At 49.7% G+C, this 21,390-nt stretch overlaps 7 protein-coding genes across 7 annotated transcripts; 3 read left to right on the top strand and 4 right to left on the bottom strand.

Annotated features, from left to right (window-relative positions):
• Positions 1 to 543: 543 nt before the first annotated feature.
• Positions 544 to 2,915, bottom strand: F5B22DRAFT_606706 (P-loop containing nucleoside triphosphate hydrolase protein). Its single transcript, XM_047974942.1, has 3 exons — positions 2,430 to 2,915; positions 1,358 to 2,373; positions 544 to 1,303 (listed from the first exon to the last, which is right to left on the bottom strand). Exons 1-3 carry the CDS (start codon positions 2,824 to 2,826, stop codon positions 593 to 595), a joined length of 2,124 nt encoding a protein of 707 aa, XP_047830937.1. The 5' UTR covers positions 2,827 to 2,915; the 3' UTR covers positions 544 to 592.
• Positions 2,916 to 3,195: 280 nt separating this feature from the next.
• On the top strand, positions 3,196 to 5,689 carry F5B22DRAFT_182554 (uncharacterized protein). Its single transcript, XM_047969426.1, has 2 exons — positions 3,196 to 4,065; positions 4,163 to 5,689. Exons 1-2 carry the CDS (start codon positions 3,564 to 3,566, stop codon positions 5,017 to 5,019), a joined length of 1,359 nt encoding a protein of 452 aa, XP_047830936.1. The 5' UTR covers positions 3,196 to 3,563; the 3' UTR covers positions 5,020 to 5,689.
• Positions 5,343 to 6,803, bottom strand: F5B22DRAFT_182493 (ras family-domain-containing protein). The gene is made up of 3 exons (XM_047969425.1): positions 6,564 to 6,803; positions 6,154 to 6,421; positions 5,343 to 5,983 (listed from the first exon to the last, which is right to left on the bottom strand). The coding sequence occupies exons 1-3, from the start codon at positions 6,591 to 6,593 to the stop codon at positions 5,667 to 5,669; spliced, it is 615 nt and encodes a 204-aa protein (XP_047830935.1). The 5' UTR covers positions 6,594 to 6,803; the 3' UTR covers positions 5,343 to 5,666.
• A 2,618-nt stretch (positions 6,804 to 9,421) lies between these two features.
• On the top strand, positions 9,422 to 10,715 carry F5B22DRAFT_636366 (ribonuclease t2; the record flags this gene model as incomplete). The annotated part of the gene is made up of 2 exons (XM_047977278.1): positions 9,422 to 9,642; positions 9,740 to 10,715. 2 exons carry the CDS (start codon positions 9,422 to 9,424, stop codon positions 10,713 to 10,715), a joined length of 1,197 nt encoding a protein of 398 aa, XP_047830934.1.
• Positions 10,716 to 10,880: 165 nt separating this feature from the next.
• Positions 10,881 to 13,375, bottom strand: F5B22DRAFT_182468 (ATP synthase regulation protein NCA2). The gene is made up of 2 exons (XM_047969424.1): positions 13,139 to 13,375; positions 10,881 to 13,039 (listed from the first exon to the last, which is right to left on the bottom strand). The coding sequence occupies exons 1-2, from the start codon at positions 13,153 to 13,155 to the stop codon at positions 11,047 to 11,049; spliced, it is 2,010 nt and encodes a 669-aa protein (XP_047830933.1). The 5' UTR covers positions 13,156 to 13,375; the 3' UTR covers positions 10,881 to 11,046.
• A 446-nt stretch (positions 13,376 to 13,821) lies between these two features.
• F5B22DRAFT_606683 (C-4 sterol methyl oxidase) lies at positions 13,822 to 15,818 on the top strand. Its single transcript, XM_047974941.1, has 4 exons — positions 13,822 to 14,357; positions 14,456 to 14,564; positions 14,616 to 14,759; positions 14,819 to 15,818. The coding sequence occupies exons 1-4, from the start codon at positions 14,347 to 14,349 to the stop codon at positions 15,470 to 15,472; spliced, it is 918 nt and encodes a 305-aa protein (XP_047830932.1). The 5' UTR covers positions 13,822 to 14,346; the 3' UTR covers positions 15,473 to 15,818.
• An 851-nt stretch (positions 15,819 to 16,669) lies between these two features.
• Positions 16,670 to 19,485, bottom strand: F5B22DRAFT_182273 (pterin 4 alpha carbinolamine dehydratase-domain-containing protein). The gene is made up of 4 exons (XM_047969423.1): positions 18,902 to 19,485; positions 17,892 to 17,954; positions 16,958 to 17,178; positions 16,670 to 16,863 (listed from the first exon to the last, which is right to left on the bottom strand). The coding sequence occupies exons 1-4, from the start codon at positions 19,262 to 19,264 to the stop codon at positions 16,860 to 16,862; spliced, it is 651 nt and encodes a 216-aa protein (XP_047830931.1). The 5' UTR covers positions 19,265 to 19,485; the 3' UTR covers positions 16,670 to 16,859.
• Positions 19,486 to 21,390: the final 1,905 nt, after the last annotated feature.

Below are 21,390 nucleotides of genomic sequence, written 5' to 3'. Positions count from 1 at the left end.
GACGGGAACGGCCGTGAGGGGTATTCTCGCTCACGCCTGCGTATGCTACAGGCTGAGAATTTATCTCCTAGATACAGTACATATCAAGACGGATATCGGAAGTCTGCCCTGGCAATTGAGCGACAATAGTACGAAGGATAATCAACTGATTCTCTCTTGCATGCAAATATGAGAGTACAACCCACACAAAATGAATCCGTCGATATGTATTCCGGTGAACATGAAACTTAATTTCGCATCTGTATATATAGGCGAATATGTCTGCTCACTTGGAAGTAAACACTTGATATTAAATATGCGACTTCTACTCAACAATCATACTACATATAACTACAAAAGGCTGTCAAATTATTGACCAGCGGACTTCATTAGCATTTCAATGCCATGTTCACATCCAATTTACCTTGGCGCTATCCTACCATCGCTCGAATAGCACATCATCAGAAGAAATCCTTCTCCCAAGATGAAAATGAGTTCATATCATCAATCTCTACGACCAAAAGACGTAATCCACAGCATAGACAGCCAGCACTTATCAGCTAATCATGAAATCTTTTATATTCATTTTTATTTCTCTTTCTCTGCCTACTCTTTAAAATATCCCCTTTCTCTGATTATGCCACTCGTTAAAATAGCCCAGATGCTCCTGCGTGACGCCCCTAGGCGTACTCCGTATCTTCGCCCGCAGGACCTCCATGGCAGTCGAGCTATCCCCGGCCTCCCGGCTCCTGCTAAACGCGCTGCCGCATATATTCGCCACCTCGGCCCCCGAGTACCCCTCCGTCATGCGCGCCAGCTCGGCCACGTCTATGTCCTGGAACAGGAGCTTCTTGGACATCCGCGCGATGATGGCCTCGCGGGCCTTCACGTCCGGGAGAGGCACGTAGATGAGTTCGTCGAAGCGCCCCGGGCGAAGGAGTGCCGGGTCCAGGGAATCCGGCCGGTTGGTGGCTGCCAGCACGAAGATGTTACCGCGCTCTTCGAAGCCTGCCATCTCCGTGAGCAGTGTAGTGACGGCCTGGACGCCGCCGCCACCGGAGCCGCTGGATCGAGTCCCTGCTAACGAGTCGATCTCGTCGAAGAAGATGATGCTCGGACTGGCTTCTGCCGCTCGTTTGAAGATATTGCGGATCGATCGCTCTGTCTCGCCCACGTACATGTTGAGCAGCTCGCCGCCTTTGACCGCGAAGAAGTTGAATCCGGTTTCGGTGGCCATGGCCTGTGCAGTCATCGTCTTGGAGCAACCCGGTGGGCCGTATAGAAGCACACCCTTCGTCGGCACCCAAAGGTTTTCTTGTAGACCCTAGTATTTTCATGGTTAGTTTAAGTCAATGTAGATCTGAAAAATTGAACTCACGTCGGGGGTTCTCAACACGTCCTGCAGCGCTAACTTGACACCTTCATAACCGCCGATATCGCTCCAGTGTATCGTCGGTGGCTTGAGGTTGATATCCCTCATGGCAGATGGCCGGACTTCACTGAAGATTTTCGCGACGTCCTCCCATTCAAGCGGCGAGTCTAATTGAGGCGTCACTCGTTTCCTTCGTGCTTGCATGGCCTTGGCAAGAAGGTTGCGAAGGTCGCCTCCTGTATATGCATGGGTTCGATCTACAAGATCCGATATGTATTTTTCAAATCTCCCTGAAGGGAACGGCGGTTTCATTGAGCGTAAAATCTCTGCTCGCCCAGGAGCGTCCGGCGTAGGAAGGCTGATGTGCTGCCAAAATCGACCAGGACGCTGAAGATCGTAGGGGATGTCTTCTAGATAGTCGAGACAAGTGGCTACGACTAGGACGTTTGGTCGTCGATTGTCTGCCTGTGCCTTCTTTGCTAACTCGTCCAGTCCGGTTTTGATGGCTTTCATGTAACCTGGTCTGTTTGCATTGTTTTTCCCTATGAGCGTAAGAATATCGTCGATTAGAATCATTATTGCCCCGCGCTGTTCTATAGCTGTCTCGAAACTGGTCTGGATTGCCGAAGGCTTATCATCTTCTGTGATCCGTACCACTCGCCCCCAGCGCGTCGCGGCGAGATGGTCCAGAAGCATCGTTTTGCCAGTACCATGAGTGCCATCGATAACAATCCCGCATGTAAACGGAGGTATTGCATTATTCGCTAACTCTATGTCATACTCATCAAAGAAATCATTTAGTTGCTCAATCTGTCGGCCCATATTTGGCAGAGGCTGAAGACTAAGCTTACCCACATCGCCGACAGCTTCATCATTAGAGATTTCGACGACCGTGGTAGCAGGATCGTATTTCACAACCCCTTTTGCGCTTCCATTAACGGATTCTACAATGAAAGACCGCTGGAATCCCCTCAAGGAGACATCCTCGAAAGGTGTCCCAGGTAGAATATATTCCGCCAGTTCTAGGGTGATAGTTAGTTCTTGTAATTGAAAAGCAAGGGTTTATAGTTGACCCCACCAAGTTTATATTCGAGATGATGCACCCATCGATCATGCTCAGCACCAGAGTCTGGGAGAAAAGGGCCGGATGTTGTCTCTCTTATAACGACAATCTGAGCACTTGCGACAGCGCCGCCAGGAACTATCCGAATAATCTGACCAAGCTCAATATTGGCGACATCCTGGAAAACTCGGCTGATGGAGGCGATATTGTTAGCGACCTTGGTATCACCGCGCCAAGTAACAGCCTCTCGCTGTACGCCGTTCACTTCAACAAGACAAATGCCCCCATTCGCAAATCCGGCTTGGTCGAACGGTGTTGGGTGAAGGAATATCTTGGCGGCGTTCTTGTGGGTTGGATTTTTCTGTCCAACCACATCCGTTGGCTGAATGCGCGTCTTGTATTCGTCCCTCATTTTTTGTCTGCGACTTTTTATGGATTATGGGGATACATTTAGTTTTATTACTGTGCCCATCATTATCTAGACACTCTGTCGCTCGAACTTGAATGTTCTACACAAACTACAAAAATGCTCTGAAGTCCACTCGCATAGGTATGCTGCTTAGCCGCATAATCAGTGGGTGTAATGGCTCTTAGATGCATAACTACTCGGCCCTCTGACTGATTGTGAAATGGAGACGCTTCTCTCAAAACTTGAGGTGAATTGAATTTCATCGTTTCCTACTGTCATTATGGTATATGATGTACTGTTAGACTGTTGAAAGAAATTTAATCGTCTTGGGTTGAGCCATGTTCGCTGTATTCAAAGCAGACCGTGCCGGTATCGACTCGAGGGAAAGAGTAGGTACGCACATCAACAATAAGATGTCAGATAATAGAGTCGATTCCTGTTTCAGATGAATTCAACACTTCAGTGAGAATGCATTATTTCAAAGAATGAACCAGAGAAGGAAACAAAACGAGCTCGAGACAATTCATTTCTCCCGAATCGAGGTCTTCGTTTGAGTCCTCAGCCAGATGCATATAGCAGAAATATATCGTTATAACAAAAGAATCAATCTGCATACAACAATCTCTTCGAGGGCCGAATTCTCACAAAGCTCCAAGCTGATATCGAACTCCAAAGCTTGACAATCTCAACCCAGCACCCGAAAGCTCTACAATGTGCAGGGCCCTTCAGTACGTCGCCTCATGCTCCTAAGACAGCTCCACCGGCCTCTCTTGCGATCGGCAGCTGCAGCATGGCGACCCGCAACCATCTCTCCAGCGTTCTACCACGACGGTGACGGTAACGGTGACGGTGACGGTCGTAGCAGTAACGACCAGCAGCAAGAAGACAGTAATGATCAGCAGCATAGCGTGCCGTCGCAAGAAAAGGGGCCCTCGCTCTTCGAGAAACTACTCCCCGAAGAAGCAAAGGCAAAGTTAGCTTCCAAAGGCGATCCATCCTGGATCAAAAAGCGCTGGCCACCCAACGTCGACGAAGAGCCTCCCCGTCTACCTTGGTCCTGGGATATACAAGATCTACTACAAAATGCAGCCGAAGATGCGCCAAATTTCTTCTCAAATGCCACCCGCGCCAAAAGCATGCTGATCCTCTCGGCCGCGAGCAAGAACCTGCTTGAGAGCGATTTCCTCCGTCTCGGTATGAAGGGGAAGCACGTCGAGGGCTGGGTGGGCGGGATTATCAGAGGTAAGAAAGACACTTTGTCTCCCTACCAATCAACCAAATCCCCCTTCTCCCTCGAATATCGAAAGAGAGTAAAACTAATTATCTCCCACGTGCGCAGTGATCCAAGCCCGAGACCCAGACACCCTCGAGCCAAAAGGGCACTACTTCATCCTCTTCGACTCGCACGAGGCCGCGTCCGCGTACAAGGACCGAGTAGAATACCTCTGGGAGCTCGGCAAGGCGCACGTCCCCGGCGCGCACCACGCGCGGTCGCACATGCAGCAGCAGCCGCTGCCGCGCGGGCTCTGGCGCACGGAGACAGGCGAGGACGTGGCGCACTTGATCCGGACGTTCACGCTCGTGCCGCACAGCCAGCCCCTGTACCTCACGCAGTCCCGTCTGAACCCGGCGAAGATCACAGACATGTATCTCGAGGGCGGGTTCATAGACAAGCTAGCCGCGCGCGCCGGCTCGCCTCACCTCGTGCACGTGCGTCTCGACGGGGGCCGGCTATCAGTCGACACGATGCGCAGCGCCATCGAAATGGACGGCAAGCGGCGATATCTCGCGTGGCGGGTCACGGATCTCGAAAAGGGCATTCTCCCCTTCGGAAAAGCGATTTTGAAATCCAAGGACCGGGTGCGCGTAGAAGGGGACAACAACCCGGATAATAGGAGATCGCCATCATCTAGCAGGGGCTCGATGGAGGAAGGTTTAAGCAACGAGATAATAAGCGAGCAGGAATACGCCGAGACGAACGGTACCGTCGAGGCCGCACGCGAAGTGGAAGAGAGCAACCAGAGGCACAAGCAGTACCCTCGGTTCATTATCCCTTTCACGGATCAGCCGGAAGCTTATCGCTTTGTGCAGAACTGGCATCGTCGCGAGCTGAACCTGAGGTTTGGAGGTACCGGGAAGAGAAATGACCCGTCATGGCAGGAAACTAGGATAGTTAATGCTACGATTCTCTGGTAAATTCAAACAGATCCGGATAGTGACAGAGCTAAGCCCCCAAGTTTCGCATCACCTGATATCATTGTCAACTTCACCATTTGCACCTTTTTTCTTCTTCCTTTTAGCAATCTGTAGCATACTACATTTCAGAAGTATACTACGTGAGGCACATATCCGCTCGTGGACTGAGAAATAAAGTGTATTAAGTCCCCATATCAACCAAACTCCGATAGACGATAGTTTGCCTCTTCCCCCGTTGTTCCGAGGCTAAGACAAGGGTGTTGTGCTGTGCTGCGTTTCTCAGATGCTTCCGGGAATCTCTATGATGAAAGCACCCTCTCTCTGATCAAATCCCCCAAAACGACGAAATTTGCTCCCCCCCCTTTGATTGATGATACAGACCGTCGACATTTTGGGGGGCTGTTTCCTTCATCTTCTTGCTCTCCGTAATTCATACCCTCGATCTATTGTTCGACGCTTAGGGAACACATGATATTAACGCTAAGTTCCTCCCACATTGTTTCGAAGCTAGACCAACGAGCTCAACAAAGCTGTGAGACCAGAGGGCCCCTATGTAGTCTCGTTTCCTGTTTCCGCCTCTTTCCGATCACCGTCTCTACCTCACTCATCTGAAGGCTGCATTGATGGCGGTAGTATACACTCCAAACTTAGCAACATTTGCCGCCACCAGATTCTGTAGCTGCGCGACCGACTGCGACATTGGACGATGAAGAGGGATCGGACTTGGAGGTATCGATAATTCGTTTCTTGATGTCGGCGGCCAGGTTGTAGAAGGCCTTGTCGATGTTGATGTTGCTTTTAGCGGATACTTCAAGGAACGGGATGCCCAACTCTTTCGCCAGGGCCTCGCCTTGCTCTGTTGATACTACACGCTTCTCTTCCCAGTCGCACTTGTTGCCAATCAAGATCTTATTGACCCCTTCGGTAGCGTGTTGTTCTACGTTCGCGAACCATGTTCGGATGTCTATATAAAAGCGAGCGTCAGCAAATTCCTTGGAAAGTTTGATTTAAAGATGCTCCTGCCAATCATCAGGCTAGCACATCGTATAGAGGCCTGGTTTCTTGTGGCAAGGGTCACAAGGCCGGGTAATGGCGGTGTATCATATGAGGGATATGTAGAGTAGCCGGGCTTACTTTCGAAAGATCTCTGGTCGGTGACATCGTAAACGAGGAGGATGCCCATGGCACCACGATAGTAGGCTGTTGTGATGGTTCGGAATCGTTCCTGGCCAGCAGTATCCCATATCTGTAGCTTCACACGCTTGCCATCTAGCTCAATGGTCCGAATCTTGAAGTCGATGCCGATAGTTGTGATGAAAGATGGCGTGAATGAGTCTTCGCTAAACCGTAGCAGGCAGCATGATTTGCCCACACCCGAGTCGCCGATCAGCAGGAGTTTGATCTATCCACCGCCATTCCAAGTCAGTCGGATTTGCCGTATCTGTAGCACAGACACTGGTATTCAGATGTCTCGGGTAGGCCGAAAAGGGCGTGGCTTGGGTAGGGGTGCCAGATTCTGGGGAATAGATAGATAGCAAACCTACAAGGAAATCATAGTTGCGGTTCCCCGACATGGTGAAGATAGGGGAGGTCGTTTTACGGGCAGGAGATGGGGCGGTAACAGAAGAAACGGCAACGGAAACGGCAGCAACAGCGACAGCGCAATGTTGGGTCAATGGTTAGACAAGTGGTATTCAGGTATTCAGGTATTCAAGACGGCTCAGGACGGGATGGGAATGGACGGGATGAGGACCATGTGTCGTCGGTTGTCTGTCAGATGCGGCGGGATCGATGGCAGCCGTGATACATGCAGCCTTGGCGCAGATGGATTATCTAACTGGGTTGGTACTAGACTACGTGGACATCAGTGGACGGCACTATGACGAGGCGGCTGGGGGTGTTGGCAAGACCCTAGGATCTGCCTAGTAGGCAGTGGGGATTTGAATAGTAACGGATCAGGATGGATGTTGGGTTACTTAGACGGACGGACGAGACGGATTCGGGACGCTCTTGTTCACTTTTGGGCACTTTTTTAGCACTCTTGAAGAGTTGTTCAGGCTAGTATCGGTATCGGTACATGTAAAGGGCGGGTGGCGTATTCGAGGTGCGTAGGCGAATAAGAGTGAGACCGGGGCTGAAGGTGTCGAAAGCGTGTGATTGAGGGAGAGACGAAAGACGGAAACAGAAGGAAAAAGTGTGGGATGTAGGGATGTATCGATGTATCGATGTTACTTTAAGTTTAGATACCTACCTCTTCCAAGGTTGCTACTACACAAACTCAGCCAGCTTCCTTTGTTTTATCATCGACTCAGCATACTTCGTACTTTAGACCTACCTGCCTACCACTAGATACATATATAGGTACCGAGGCAGGCTGGTAGGGGCCTGCATAATGGTAGTACTTTATCTGTTACGTTTGGGGCGAGGGAAGTATTCGATATCAGCGGTACATCCGCCTCAACTCACATTGGAACCATCTGAACGCCACCTGGCACATCGTAAGTATATTATATCCTCCATCAGGTTAAAGATTTCTGTATTCAAGTTTCATCAGATCGGCATAGTTTACTCGTTAAATCCCCCCAACACCTGTTATCCAAGCAGGTAGAGATTCCGCATACTGGCTGTCCTAGGCACCAATCCATACACATACACATTTGGAATTTTGCTTGACTTGACACCTTTACACCTTTCCGATTCTTACTGGCGAGTACGGTAGTCAAAAGCTGGGGCGAGCAGGCAAGCATTAGCTTTTGATTAGGCACCTGCCATAGTGTACAAAAATGCTCGAGGCAGAAGCTTTTGGCTTGATTATGTGTCACCCGACGTATTCGTCCTGGATATCTTTCATACTTTTGAAAGTCATACACCACTTGACTAGATCACGCCTCAGTGAACTGAGGCTTCGCCGAGAAGCGTAGCCCATAGTCGATCTACCATCGCGATGACACCACCAGGTAAAAGTGCATCCCAATTGACGATGACCATCATCAGAGGTAGGCATCCTACAATCTTACCCCAATCCAGATCAGCTTCGGTTGCTCTCGTAGTGTTGAAACCGACAGCTTTCTCTACTCTTGAGGCAGAATCAATAAGGACTTCAAACACAAAGGCGACTGTCTTTTACCTGGTTTATTGTATTGCTAATTAATGTCACACTACCGTAGAATCGCTTCTCTTTCTTGATATCGTCTAGGCTAATGAGACAAGAGGTGAATCTCGAATGAAGGGTACCATAAAACAAACAGGATTAAATACAAAAATTGTCTGAGAGGGCCGGTTACTAGATCATGATATCAATTAGAAGAGATATTTGCTTCTCATATGAGGTTGCTGCAACAGGAGGTATTCAGAAAGTAATAAAGGAGACCAATGGATGTACTCCGTCATAAGTAGACAGCACTATCTTGGATTTGAGAACAGTCTCAGTAGCCATTATCTTGGGCTTTTCCCGCACGGAAAGCAACAATTTGGAGAAAGCCGACATCCGTCTAAGTAATCTGTGGAGGCGGAATGAGATAACGCAGATAAATGTACCTGCAGTAGACCATCTCGCCGGCCCATCAGCCGTCGACTTTCGGGCGACCTCCATCTACCAACCAACCCACCGTCTTAGGAAGCGGGTAAATTATATGTATGATACATGGAAATGGCAGAAATACGATAATTAGCTCTAAATTTCCCGCACGCATGCCACTTTCTTGCCAACCAAAAAGGCAAGCCAGGGTTCACCCCGCGGGTCACCAGCAAATTGCAACACACTGCGCCATCACGTGGTCAGAACACGTGCACGCAACTGTCTCTCATCAAACATACCCGTTGAATCATGTGTGAGCGAAATGTGAGGCAAAAAGCCAACATTCCTTTACTGCTACGGGAACTCCATCCAGCTGAACAAAGTTGTCCCAGCGCCAGTGGGGTGGCAAACAGACGGCGGCACCACTAGAGCAATCGCAGCGCGTCCCGAAGAGGAAGCTCAACTCGCGCCTCTGCGAGACGACCTACAATCTAGCCCGCCAGCCTTTTCTCGCCCAGCTGGACAATGGTTTTATCGCGAAGCGAACAGACCAATCGGTATCGCCCGTTTGCGCTCATCTACAACTAATCTATTATCTAGTGCTGGTCTCTCTTTTTGCTTGTTTTTCCTTCTCCCACGCAGGGGTTATAGTAAGTAATTGGGTACACTCTCGTGACTAAGTAGGTACTCACGATAAAGAAGAAACGTGGGACGAAAGAGGGTCCTGACGGGATGGATCTCACATGCGGTACTTAAGAGATCGAATCCCCTCATTGCCTACTCGTTGAAGTCGTGATCCTCCTATGTGTCGTAGTTGAAGAAAGAAGAAGTAGTAGAAGAGAAAAGGGTCCCCCCCGTCTCCAAATCGTGTGAGATAGTGAAGCCATGTTTTCCAAGATCGCAGTCACCGGCCTAGCCGTCGTCGGCTCGGCGGCTGCCGCATCCGTTAGCTGTCCCGCCGACCTGCCCTACAGCTGCTCGAATACGACGGTCGTCGAGGACCTCTGCTGCTTCGAAGCTCCTGGCGGCGCTGTACTATTGACCCAGTTCTGGGATACCGCGCCTTCCACCGGGCCTTCAGACTCGTGGACTCTCCACGGTCTCTGGTACGTTCTTATCCGCTTCTCTCGGCGCCGGTCACGGATAGCAAGGAGTGGATGAGTAAATATATAGATCTTCGAACTCGACTTACAAAGCGCACAGGCCCGATAACTGCGACGGAACATATGAACAGAACTGCGATCCCAACAGGGCATACACCAACATCACCGACATCCTGAAGGAGAAGGCCCCCTGCACGCTGAAGGCGATGCAAGTGTACTGGAAGGACTACAAAGGCAATGACGAAAGCTTTTGGCAGCACGAGTTCGGCAAGCACGGCACGTGCATGTCGACGCTGGAACCCCAGTGCTACTCCAACTACCAGCCCACGGACGAGGTCGCCGACTACTTCACGCGCGCCGTGGATCTGTTCAAGTCGCTCCCGACGTACGACTGGCTCGCCGCCGCGGGCATCGTGCCCTCGTCCACAGCGACGTACACGCTCGCGGCGATCCAGGCAGCGTTGACGGCGCACCACGGACAAGAGGTAGTCATCCGGTGCAGCGGCAGCTCGCTGAACGAGCTATGGTACCACTACCGCGTGCGGGGCTCGATCCAGAGCGGCGACTTCGCCCCGGTGGTCCCGGTGGGTTCTGGATCAACCTGTCCGAAGACAGGAATCAAGTACCTCCCCAAGTACGCGGGTTCGACGCCCACCACCACTACCACTACCAAGGGCTCGACGCCGACTCCCACCGCCACTTCCGTGCCGACCGGCGTGCCCGGCGCCCTTGCAGGGAAAGGATACGTGAAGGTTCTTCCCGACGGCTTCATGATCAGCGCAGGCAACTGGTACCGCGCGTCCGGGACGCCAGCGACATACACGGCGACGCCCAGCGGCGACGGCAAGACCTTCGCGCTGAAGACGAGCAAAGGGCCCTGCCAGATTCTCGCAGACGCATCCCTCAGCTGCGCCGCGGGCAACGCCGAGAGCAGCTTCGGGTACGACGGCAAGTACCTCACGTACGACGGCGCCTCGACCTTCTACGTCGCCTCTGCGCCCGGCGGCCAGGACAAGGGTGTCGTTTTCACCACGCAGAAGGCTGTGTCGCTGCAGATGTACTGGCAGCCGCTGTAAAGCCGTGGGCAGTGAGTGGGTCGAGATAGCCATAGGCTATTGGAGTGAACAATAAAAGAATACATTACAGTTCTACTCTGACCTAAGGAAATACCTTTGTGATCCAGTTCACCATGCAGATAATTTGTGCCAGTGATACCAGGATACGCCTACTTCATCTTAACAACTGTAAATTGGCTGAGAGAAACTATCGCTTTTTTTTTTCTTCCTATAAGCAACTACCCCTATAGAATGATTTGCACTCAATATCCTAAGGTTTATTTTTACCATCGCTATGCTATGCTATAGATAGGTATGCAGCGTTGTAGAACTATGGGAGTATCAACGGTTACTATTGGAGCCACTTTGAATAAGCCCACCGGATCCGGTCTAGGGCTCGCTGCTGGTATTGAACGCCTCGTAGGTTGGCGAGGTCATCCAGATCCTCCAAAAAGTCCTTCTCGATCTCGGCTGGGAGGAGTTTGTGCGCGAGTCGGCGTAAGACATGGACTTCGCAGATGAGGTAACCGTGATCCTTATAAGGGAGGACGTTGGTTTGTGTGGGCGCCGCTTCGGAAAAGACGCGATCGATGTTTCGTAGAACACGTACACATCTCCCTGCTTTCCGCTTCTCGGAGTACCCTCTCCGTCCACCAAAGGCGCTGAAGAGGTATCGTGCTGCTCCGACGGATACGAGTATACCGGGCGTGAGTCCAACAAAGCCGAAAACGAGTTCCTGGCTCCTTAGCAGAGAGTCAATGCCGCTCATCGCAACCTCGACGTCGACCTTTGTCTTCTGAACCTGGATGAGCAGAGTGCGGACGAGGTCCCCACGCACAGTACCCATGAAGGGGCTCCTCAGGTCTTTTTCGTAAGCGCGGAGAATGGGCGTCACATCTCCCTCGCGTACCTTCGCCCGAATGTCAGCGATTTGTGCCTCTGACATGGCTGAAGCATCAGATGCGTTATTGGACTTGTCAAGAGTAAAGTCCACTACCATACGCTCCAAGCTTTCCCTATCGGCTTTGAGGCTATCCCGGCTCATGATGGCAATCTCACTGTTGGCATCGTGACGGATTGTTCCTATCACCTTTCTCACAGGTTCTATGACCCAATTGAACCAGAAGTCGCGGACAGTGGCACCTAGGTCTCGGACCCAATCTAGAATCTCTTGCCTTTTGTTGACAAATATGCGGAGAATTGTGGTTGAAGAAAGTAAGAGCGCTGTCGCGGGCAGCCAATATCTGACCAGTCGGGATGGTCGTCCGTTCTTCTCGACTACTCTTCTTGCTGTCGTCAGGTTCCAGGGTAATTGATCATCCAGCAATGCGTGTAGTCGCTTAGCAACGACAGCCGGGCGACTCAAGTCATCTTCCTCGGCTTGAATACACAATGCATCTTCAGCCACAGCGGCAAACACCTTATCTTCCATCTGACTCGTGTTGAGCTCCAGATCTAGAACGTCACGAAGCATCATGTCCATGAGAGCCACGCTTCTTTCAACCACTCCTTTCCACTCTTGACTGTTGGGCGGAGAAAGCTCGCTGTCACTCCTTCCATCGTCAGCCCCAATACCAGTGAACGCGAATCCTTCATCAATGAGAACACCAAGTCCACTAGCTGTCATTTCTCGTAGCTTCTTTAGTTTTGCTTGCTTCCTCCTGGCTTCTGCGCGACACAGTGCTACAGGTGACATCAATCGTCGTTGAACATCAGCAAGAGATTTTTCAAGAATAGTTGTTTGAACAATAGCATAAAATCGTCGCCACTGTGGTTCCTTATTAGATGTGGCGGCGTTGGATGGTGTCGCTTCTGACTCAGTATTCATGGCATTCCCTGTAGCATATCGTTGCAGCCGAGCCTTGCTGTCTTCATATACCTCTGAAGCCCATATCCAAAACTTGGCAGGAGAGATCTGAACCATATGAAGAGTAGTAGATAATGGCGATGACAAGACATAATCCCAGTACCATATATGATCACTTAGAGGCACAATTTGGTCTAAAAGCATGTCCAGAACGAGGCCATACGTCTGAACGGCAGCCTTGCTGACCAGGAGCCATTCGAGCTCAGATTCATACTGATTTAGTTGTAACTCCTCAGGCGACCGGTCAGCTAACAGATTTGACTGTGCAAGGAGATACTGCAGTTGTGAAGGCGGAAGAGCAGCTTGTGACCCTGGCGTGGCTGATAATGCCTTTATGATCTTTAACAAATCCTTGACCCGAGGGGTCTGCAGCACATTATTCAGCTGTACAGCAACCTCACTTGTGGGATGGGCTTGGGGGCTTGTTATAGTTGCATAAATGATGCCATCTAAGTGGGCATCTAAACGGCGGACTTGGCTTGTTGGCAGAAGTCTGTTAGCAAGGACAAAAGAACTGTGAGATGTAGTGGGTGCTGCGTTGGGTTTAGGTGGCGTAGGGCTGGGTGTGTCGACTTACTCGGCTAATATCGACATTGTTCGTCAGAAATGGGTCGATGCTCTCGGCTAAGGCAAATTACAAGCAATATTCATGTGTCGGTGTACAAAAACGAGCGTGGAAAAAGCTGGTCATCCCCTGTGTTAGATCATGCCACCTCTAAGAGAGCCGCAACCACTCCGCCAACAAGCTATTGCGTGCGTGTACGAGTACGGGATATTCTGGGCGGTTAATGTGCAAGGTAAGTAAGATTTCACAGGTTGGACCAAAAGGCTAGACCGCCCAGCTAGCAGTGGGGAAATCAGCAAACAGGATGATACCCAAGTACCGGTATCATAGAATGCCAGAATGGTGTTGTACGGTATTTGCTATTGCGGTTTCCACAAGTTGGAACATGTATCGACAGTGGTTCGATACCTAGTTATTTCGGTTTTGGGGGGTTTATTTTTCCCTCGAGAAGTTCAAATTGATACTGCAATATGTACATAATCACTTACCTACATAGGTACGAAGTAGTAGACAAACATGTACCACCTGCACCTGGTACCTATGAGGTCATGAGGCATGCGGGTGTAAATGGGAAGGAAGCTATGACCACATACATACCTAGCAATTTTCTCATATTATATACATAGGTACTTACATAGGTGCTTTCCTACCTACCTACTTTAGGTACATAAGTAGGTATATGGGTACCTAGTTGTGCTAGACTGACAGCTGGCGGACAGACGGCAAGCAGCGGCGCGACGGGAGCTGCCGCTAGGTTCCGGACTTTTTCTTTTCCCAGCGCCGCCCACCCAATGATTCCTCCTTTCTCCACATTCTTGTCTAGCCACACGACACGACACGCGATCAAAGACAATTCCGACCTGTCCAGCATCGAAATCCGAATACGAACGCGATAAGATTAACTATTGTCGCTCTGCCCCACGCCCTCGCTCACGGAATCCCCAACTTCCAGTGGCCTCATTGTGGCAGCATCTCTGCTGATTGGCTGTTTGCTGCCAATTGACAGGGTTGCTCAGGAACCCGCATACCCCTAGTACATAGTAAATCTCCTAATCGCCTCCTTATCGAGCTTTCGCCTGTAACCCTTTGACCATTCATTGAAATACTTAAAACTGGGAGTCCTTTTCCTTCTTTTTCCCTGCAGGACCAAGCTACCAAGCATCGTTCACTCTTTGGTGCATCCCTTCAATAAACCGAGTCATTGAGTGAGAACAACCACTATGGCCACCCTGTAAGATCCCCTAGTGCTTCTTCATGATTCGTGCTCCTCGAGTACTTCGAAACATCACCGCCGCTGAACCTTTGGTTACTGACATTCAATTTGCGTAGGAACTCGACTCTCATCGGCGCCTTTAGCCAACCCGAAACCTTCTCGAACGTCTTCGAAGAAGTCTCCAAATACAATGTTCAGCTCAACATTGCCGAGCGCCTCTGGGCTGTTAGTTCGCCTTCTTCAAACTGCGATCGATCGATGCTAAACAGTTGACAGGCCTGGTATCTCTGGATGCAGAACGATGTGCTCGCAACCGGCATCATGAGTTTTGTTTTACACGAGACCATCTACTTTGGCAGATGTTTGCCTTGGATGATTATCGACCGAATCCCTTATTTCAACAAGTACAAAATTCAAAACGTGCGCCCTATCAACTCTGCAGCCATGCTCCATGCTCATTTGACTAACCCCTTAAATAGCAAAAAATACCCACATGGAAAGAACAATGGGAATGCGCTAGCCTTGTTCTTCTCAGCCACTTCACGGTCGAGCTTCCTCAGATCTGGCTCTTCCACCCTATTGCGACCTACTTCGGCATGGACTATGGCGTTCCCTTCCCTTCGCTCGGCAAGATGGCTTTCCACATTGCTATCTTCTTTGTCATGGAGGATACTTGGCACTACTGGTTCCACCGAGCTCTGCACTATGGCCCCCTTTACAAGATGATTCACAAGCTTCACCATACATATTCTGCTCCTTTCGGTTTGGCTGCTGAATATGCCTCGCCGATTGAAGTCATGCTCCTTGCCTTGGGGACAGTTGGATCTCCTATCCTTTGGGTTTCGTTGACAGGAGACTTGCATCTTTTCACTATGTACTTGTGGATTGTTGGCCGTCTGTGCCAGGCCATTGATTCTCACAGTGGTTACGACTTCCCTTGGAGCTTGCGACACTTCCTTCCCTTCTGGGCTGGAGCTGAGCACCATGATATTCACCACGAGCGCTTCATCGGCAACTATGCCTCCAGCTTCCGCTGGTGGGATTACATGCTAGACACCGAGTCTGGCCCTGAGGCTGCTAAGCGCCGCCGAGAGAGGAAGATGGCCGCCATGAAGGCTAAGAAGGCCGAGTAAATTGCTGGTGACGGTCCAAAATCGGCTTTTACACGCAGTTGGTAATTCCAAATCATTTTACATGAGCTGTGGTGATAGACAGCATATGAGTGCTTCTGATGCCAATAGTGCAAGACACTTTTGGTGAAACAACATGGACTGAATGCATCGAGATTGCAGGCAGGCCTTCGGTTTGACCGAGATGCTTACGACAGTACGATACCTGGCAGTGTACATATTTATTTTTCGAAAGCCAGGTTGTACAATTCTTTAATGACGATAGATATGAAAAACAAAACCCTAGTTAGACTAATGCTCAAGATTAATAAGCCCTTCGCTAAACAATAATATCAGAAAATTCACAAAATGCTGAACGCTTGATGTCTCTTGGTGAAGCTTGTAATATGTGATAATGCTTCGACTTCATCTTATAACAAGTAACAATTTTTCTTATCTTTCCTTTTCACGATGAGTTGATAGGATCTACTAGCTTAAACCGTTGATCTTTAGCTCGCCAACAACAGTCGAGACTGAAGAGGCGGTACGATCGGATATCCTTAGAGCTTCTCGGAGATGGTCTTGTCAAGCAGAAGCAGGACGACATGCCGTGTCTTGTCTTGTTCCTTAATTACACGTATACTACTTAGAAGTCGGGGTATCTGTACCTCACAGTGAGGCACGGTGAATCAATCGTTTTCATTTGCGTGGTCACGCCGCAGATTTCTAAGACATATATTCGCTGCAAGGCTTTCGTGGAACAACACATGTATGTGTTTACCTTTTATTTCATGATATTTAATTAGTTTGACGACAGGAGTTATTTACCCGCTGATTCCACTGCTGTGGCGGTGTTTATCTATTTCTACATGTAAAGATGTCGGAATGGGGTAGTATAGAGCTATGATACGGACGACTTCTACGGCAGAGAAGGACAATGTAGATAATGGCATTACGCAACTCCCAATGGAAGAAATTTTGGCCCCTGGAGGAGTTACGCGTTGTATATAGATGTAGGAAGGAATATTCATCTCTTATAAGTGGTCATATTCAAAGTAGAACAGTGATGTTATCTTCAAGGGGAGTGAGCATATAATAGCAAAACCCGTGATAGATAAAGTCCTTGTGTGTTTTCCGTGCGTTTTCTCAATGGATAGAGGGTTGGACTACCAGGAAGATGAATGGTGATGCTATCACTGATTGAGTGAGTGATCTTTTGAGTATCATTGAATAGGAATACAGTGAGAGACGAGGCTGAGTGAGCTACGATGTAATCACTATGAATAGCACTGCGATATAATTTTCCTCAGATTACTCTGCCTATCTACCTACCTACTTACCTCCCTTCGACAACACAAACTCATAGTTGTCCTTTCCAGGTAGTTGAATTTGACTATGTTTAGTCCCGAGGTTATCTAAGCATGACTAACGCATCGGATTACTCAGATGATCGGGCGGATAAACTTGTCAACGTGACTAGTGGGCTGACTGATCAATAGAAAGACCTACGTCGTTGCGGCTGTCTTAGGCGTGCAGCAATCACCCGCAATGCCAACGACGCGCTCAGTTACTTGTTTCAGAGTGCCACTGCTACCGCTTTCGTTGTCAGTGGTGACGACTTCGCCGAAATCGCGCGCCAGGGCGTCGCACAGCTGCGCCAACTCGACGTCTTTTGCAGAGAGACCCGCGGGGTTGTGCGTGGTCCAGCGGATGTGTGTTGTGTTGTAAACCTTGCGAGTTTCGCGTCAGTAGAGTTCTTCCTGCTTGGGTTGGTTGGGGGAGACAGAGTCTATCTATATAAGAGAGAGAGACAGGGGGTGATGGGAGGGATAGAGAGGGGTGAAGTTGGATCAAACATGTTGGGACCAATGAGCTTGTGATGAATACTAATAGTGTTGTTGATAATCGAACCCAATACACCACATAGTTCGATAGGTAAATTAAGTTTGCGGAGATGAAGTTAATTTCTGAGTTTTGCGGGAAGGTGTTGCTGTGGGCGACTGTGTGTTGTGTTGGAACATGTTTTCTTCATGTGGCGATAATGCGACAGCAGAGCCGCAATACTCATCTTGCTCGCATGCTTTAGATACCAGCTTGGTTTGGTATGCAAGTTTTTGAGTTCATCCGTTATGTGTTCTTAGAGTAACCACCAAGAGAAAAAATGGCCATATCTCGCGAGGAGCCAAGAAGAACTTTGCAACTCTAATGAGGGGTGTGTAACGGGGTGATATATGTGACAGTGGTGTAGGCGTAAGGTAAGATGTGACAATCAAGGAGGCGGGTAGCATGGACGGATGAACGCAGTGCGAGGAGCAACAAGAGATGAAGATAGGGGGAATATACTTGATATCTTTTCGCAACATGACATCAAAAGGGGGTTAAGGCGTAGGAACTAGTGTAGATAGGTAGAATGGATGGTTGGCGGGAAATATGGGAAACATACATTGGACCACTCCGGGTGGTGATTCTTGAGCTTGCATTGCAGCGAAACGGCCGTCATGAAGTCCTAGAGTCGATAGAGGTATGAGTCAGCTGAGAAAAAGTTGTTTGTGACCATAACACCATGTGGTGGTATTGATTTGCTCTCCTGTACAACGACTTTCCCTCGCTTGGGGAATACTTGCGTGATACAAAAGGATTCGCATGCGTGATACGCATACGGCTACACGAGAGAAAGGCTATATTAGGGGGGGCTGAAGGGAAAAGCGAAGGAATAGTGTAGATAATGTTGTGTAGGTAATATCCTGGACAATAGGTAGCATCCTGCGGGGGTCACGATTTACTCTGATCGTCTTTTCAGCTTCGGTGTTTCGCAGCATGCAGCCTTATTGGGCATCTCGCCGGGTAGAGTTTCCACTCGGACACCAACCCGGCTGGAGAGTATGGAGATTTGTTAGCTGCACGTAAGTAGGTGGCAGCAGCAGGATTAAGTACCCTAGGTAGGTTCGGGTTTCAAGAGGGCTTCCGTCATCATATTGACGTCGCTAAGCTTAGCTCATACAAGTAGGTAGGACCCTGGAAAATTATTGGCGATAGTGATACGAGCGAGGTGTGGTTGTGAGCGCCGCGCTGCTTCCTCTTTGAGCCTTTCGCGATGTTGCGTGTGGGATTGAGGGACAGGCGGCAGTGTGGCACAGCGTTGCATAAGCACACTCAGTAGACCGTCGATTCACACCATGCAGTAGGACCTTCGAATGCACATAGGTACTCTTTTGCTGCTGCTGCTACAAGATTTGAGCAGCTGAGGTAATGGCCTGCGGCGTATAACGTCTTCCACGGGATGAGAAGCCAAGCCATTTACATGAAAGGGCGCCTCTACCGCAGATGCCGCCTCCTTTGCCTCCCCTTTGGAGGTTTGTATGTATATGTATGCATGTACCGTATGTGGAATATGTATCATGGGAGATGCAAGCAGACAAGCAGTAGAAATGCGATTTCTCTGGACTGACTCACCCACGTCTTCGCGAAATTCTTGAATCTGAAACCCCTCTCCAGCCCTTGGCCGCTGGGGATCAAGGTCCAGCGACCCCCTTTTCCTACCGAATCGAGTAGATCTTGCAGAGCCGCCATCAAGGTGGCCTCATCAGCACCAGCAGCAAAGTTGATCCTGGTGTCGTTGGGGGCCGCCACATCCGATGACGACGACTGGCAACGAGACATCTGGAAACTCGGACTGGTAAAGGCAAACGGTGATTCTCTGATGCCAGTAGTCTGTCTCATGCGCAGGGTCAAGACCTTGGTCTCTGGAAGAGCCGCTCCCCTGCTCGCGACAGCGCTCAGGTGACGCAATGGCAGGCTGGCGTGGCGGGCAAACATTCGTCTGGCGAGGACGGCTTGACGTATATCAATCTGCAGGTTGCTTTCTGTTATTATGCAAGACGTGTAGGGCGCCGTAGAGTAGAAAGCAAGAAGCAGGCTATCTCCCGCTGGATGAAGCAGGTTGCAATGCCGTGTCGGTTTAGGTAGGTGAATATTAGCCCCCAAATTTGATACAGTTGGTGACGATGTTGGTCATCACGATTGTGACTGTGTGTACGTAGTAGGTAACGAGTAAATTTCCTAAGCAGGCAATGTCCCGGCTGGGTTATGTTACCGACTACGGTACCTATGTACTTACTTAGCTACCTAGCTCAGACGCTGTAGTGTACGTAGTAGGTCCTGTAGATGCTGTATGTACCTACTATAGACACTGAAGGGCCCCCACCACCGCCTAGTATTAAGCCCCTAGGGATCCCGCTAAGGTAGGTACCTACATTGGGTTTGGGATGTATCTAGGTACTTGATTACTTACTGTAGGTAAGGTACTTTCTGGGTTCAGAGCTGAATAATGCAGGGTTGTCGTCCCTAAGTATGCGAGACTCTGGCCACCTCCAGGTCAGGTAGTAGTGTAAGACAAACAGCTCATCGATGATTACGTTTGCCCGGGGCTTAATTAACAGCTGCGTATGAGGAACCGAACATGTCGGACATATCATGCTCAGACAGGGTTTTGGCTGAACTCGGCTCCGAGCCACCTGTTCCGCGATTCCGCTGTTGCTCGGCGATGCGATGCGATCCCAGGCGAGGTAGTGCGTACACATTGTACGATGCTGTCTTGCCTTGGTGAGACTCGTCATCTTATAGAGATGACTCACCCAGATTGTAGGCGCACCAATTAATAATCAGACGGCTAGGAATGCTGGTATGAGTGTCTCAGACTTGTATCCCGTTTCTAGAATAACAGCATATCCGTGGATGTATACCGTGGTAAGCTACAGCATGTTTGAGACTTGCTTGCTGCTGTGGTGGTAGGTATAGCACATTCGTTCCGCAGGACCGTATGATTGATGCATAAGTACTTAGGTAATGACTCGAATACCTACCTACTTACTTCGCTTGACATGTAAGCAGACCGCTACGTTACCCTGAGTTGAGTACCCCGAGTACCTAGCCTTACGTGCGTGCCGGGCCTTTGATCCTTCTCCATACCTAGTCCAGTTCCAGTTGACAGCAAGCCTATACCGAGGCCCTGGGACGAAGCGAAGGGTTAATGTCAGACGTGCATTTCGTTCTGTATAGGTACGACTGAATGCTGACTCCTCAACCAGCTGTCTTCACGCAGGTCACATGAGTTGCGCAACATTGAGCCCGATCCAATCTAGATCACCTGTGTCTTTCTTATTCTCTCGCTGCTGTTGTTGGCTGGTCTCGGACGCGATCGGAATGCGACCAGTTTTGTAGTGCCTTATCCAAGGGACTGCTGGACCCCAACTCATCCGGGGATTTCCTGCCTTCTTTGGTTGTTTCGAGTTGGCGATACTCTCGTTGTTTCTTGACGAGCGAAAGATTGCTCGCTTGCTCCGGTAGTGAGAACAGTAATAGGGCTCCAATGAGTCCCTCTAGTCTCGAAATGCATGCCCCAAGGTAGGAATACGCATATGAGTATCTACATATAAACATACGGTAATGGGATGACGAAGCACCCGGCGGACTTGGAGGACGGTGTCCACCCCGGAGTTCACGTTTTACGGCGTATTGTATGCTGTGCCTTTCCAGAACGCCAGGTGTGGGCGCGTGTTTGCCGGAGGCTGGTCTTGGCAACAATTCCTATCATGCTATTTCGAGATAGAATACACGGCATATAGGAGTAAGTTGATCTTTTACCGAAAGGTCTCGCCAGTAGCTGCCTACCGGCCCGACTAGGATGCCATTCCTTAGGTCGATACCCGACGTATCTAGACTGAGTAGGTAGTTGTAGCTAGATATCGAATGGTTATAGTGTACGGTTAACTGAAACAGACAAGATCGCGTTATGACAATTCAGTGAGCCCATTTACTCGATCTTATCAGTGTGATGTTGCAGGGAGTATACGTGACTTCGAAAGAATTGGATAACTTCGTCCACGTCCAGATGTTTCTGTCTGTTGAGAGGTCTATACAGCAAGGTAGGGTGTATTCCCGAT

This window comes from Xylaria bambusicola (assembly GCF_022495145.1).
Source record: "Xylaria bambusicola strain CBS 139988 unplaced genomic scaffold F5B22scaffold_20, whole genome shotgun sequence".
Classification (NCBI taxonomy): Eukaryota; Fungi; Ascomycota; class Sordariomycetes; order Xylariales; family Xylariaceae; genus Xylaria; species Xylaria bambusicola.
This window is presented reverse-complemented; position numbering and strand designations above follow the sequence as displayed.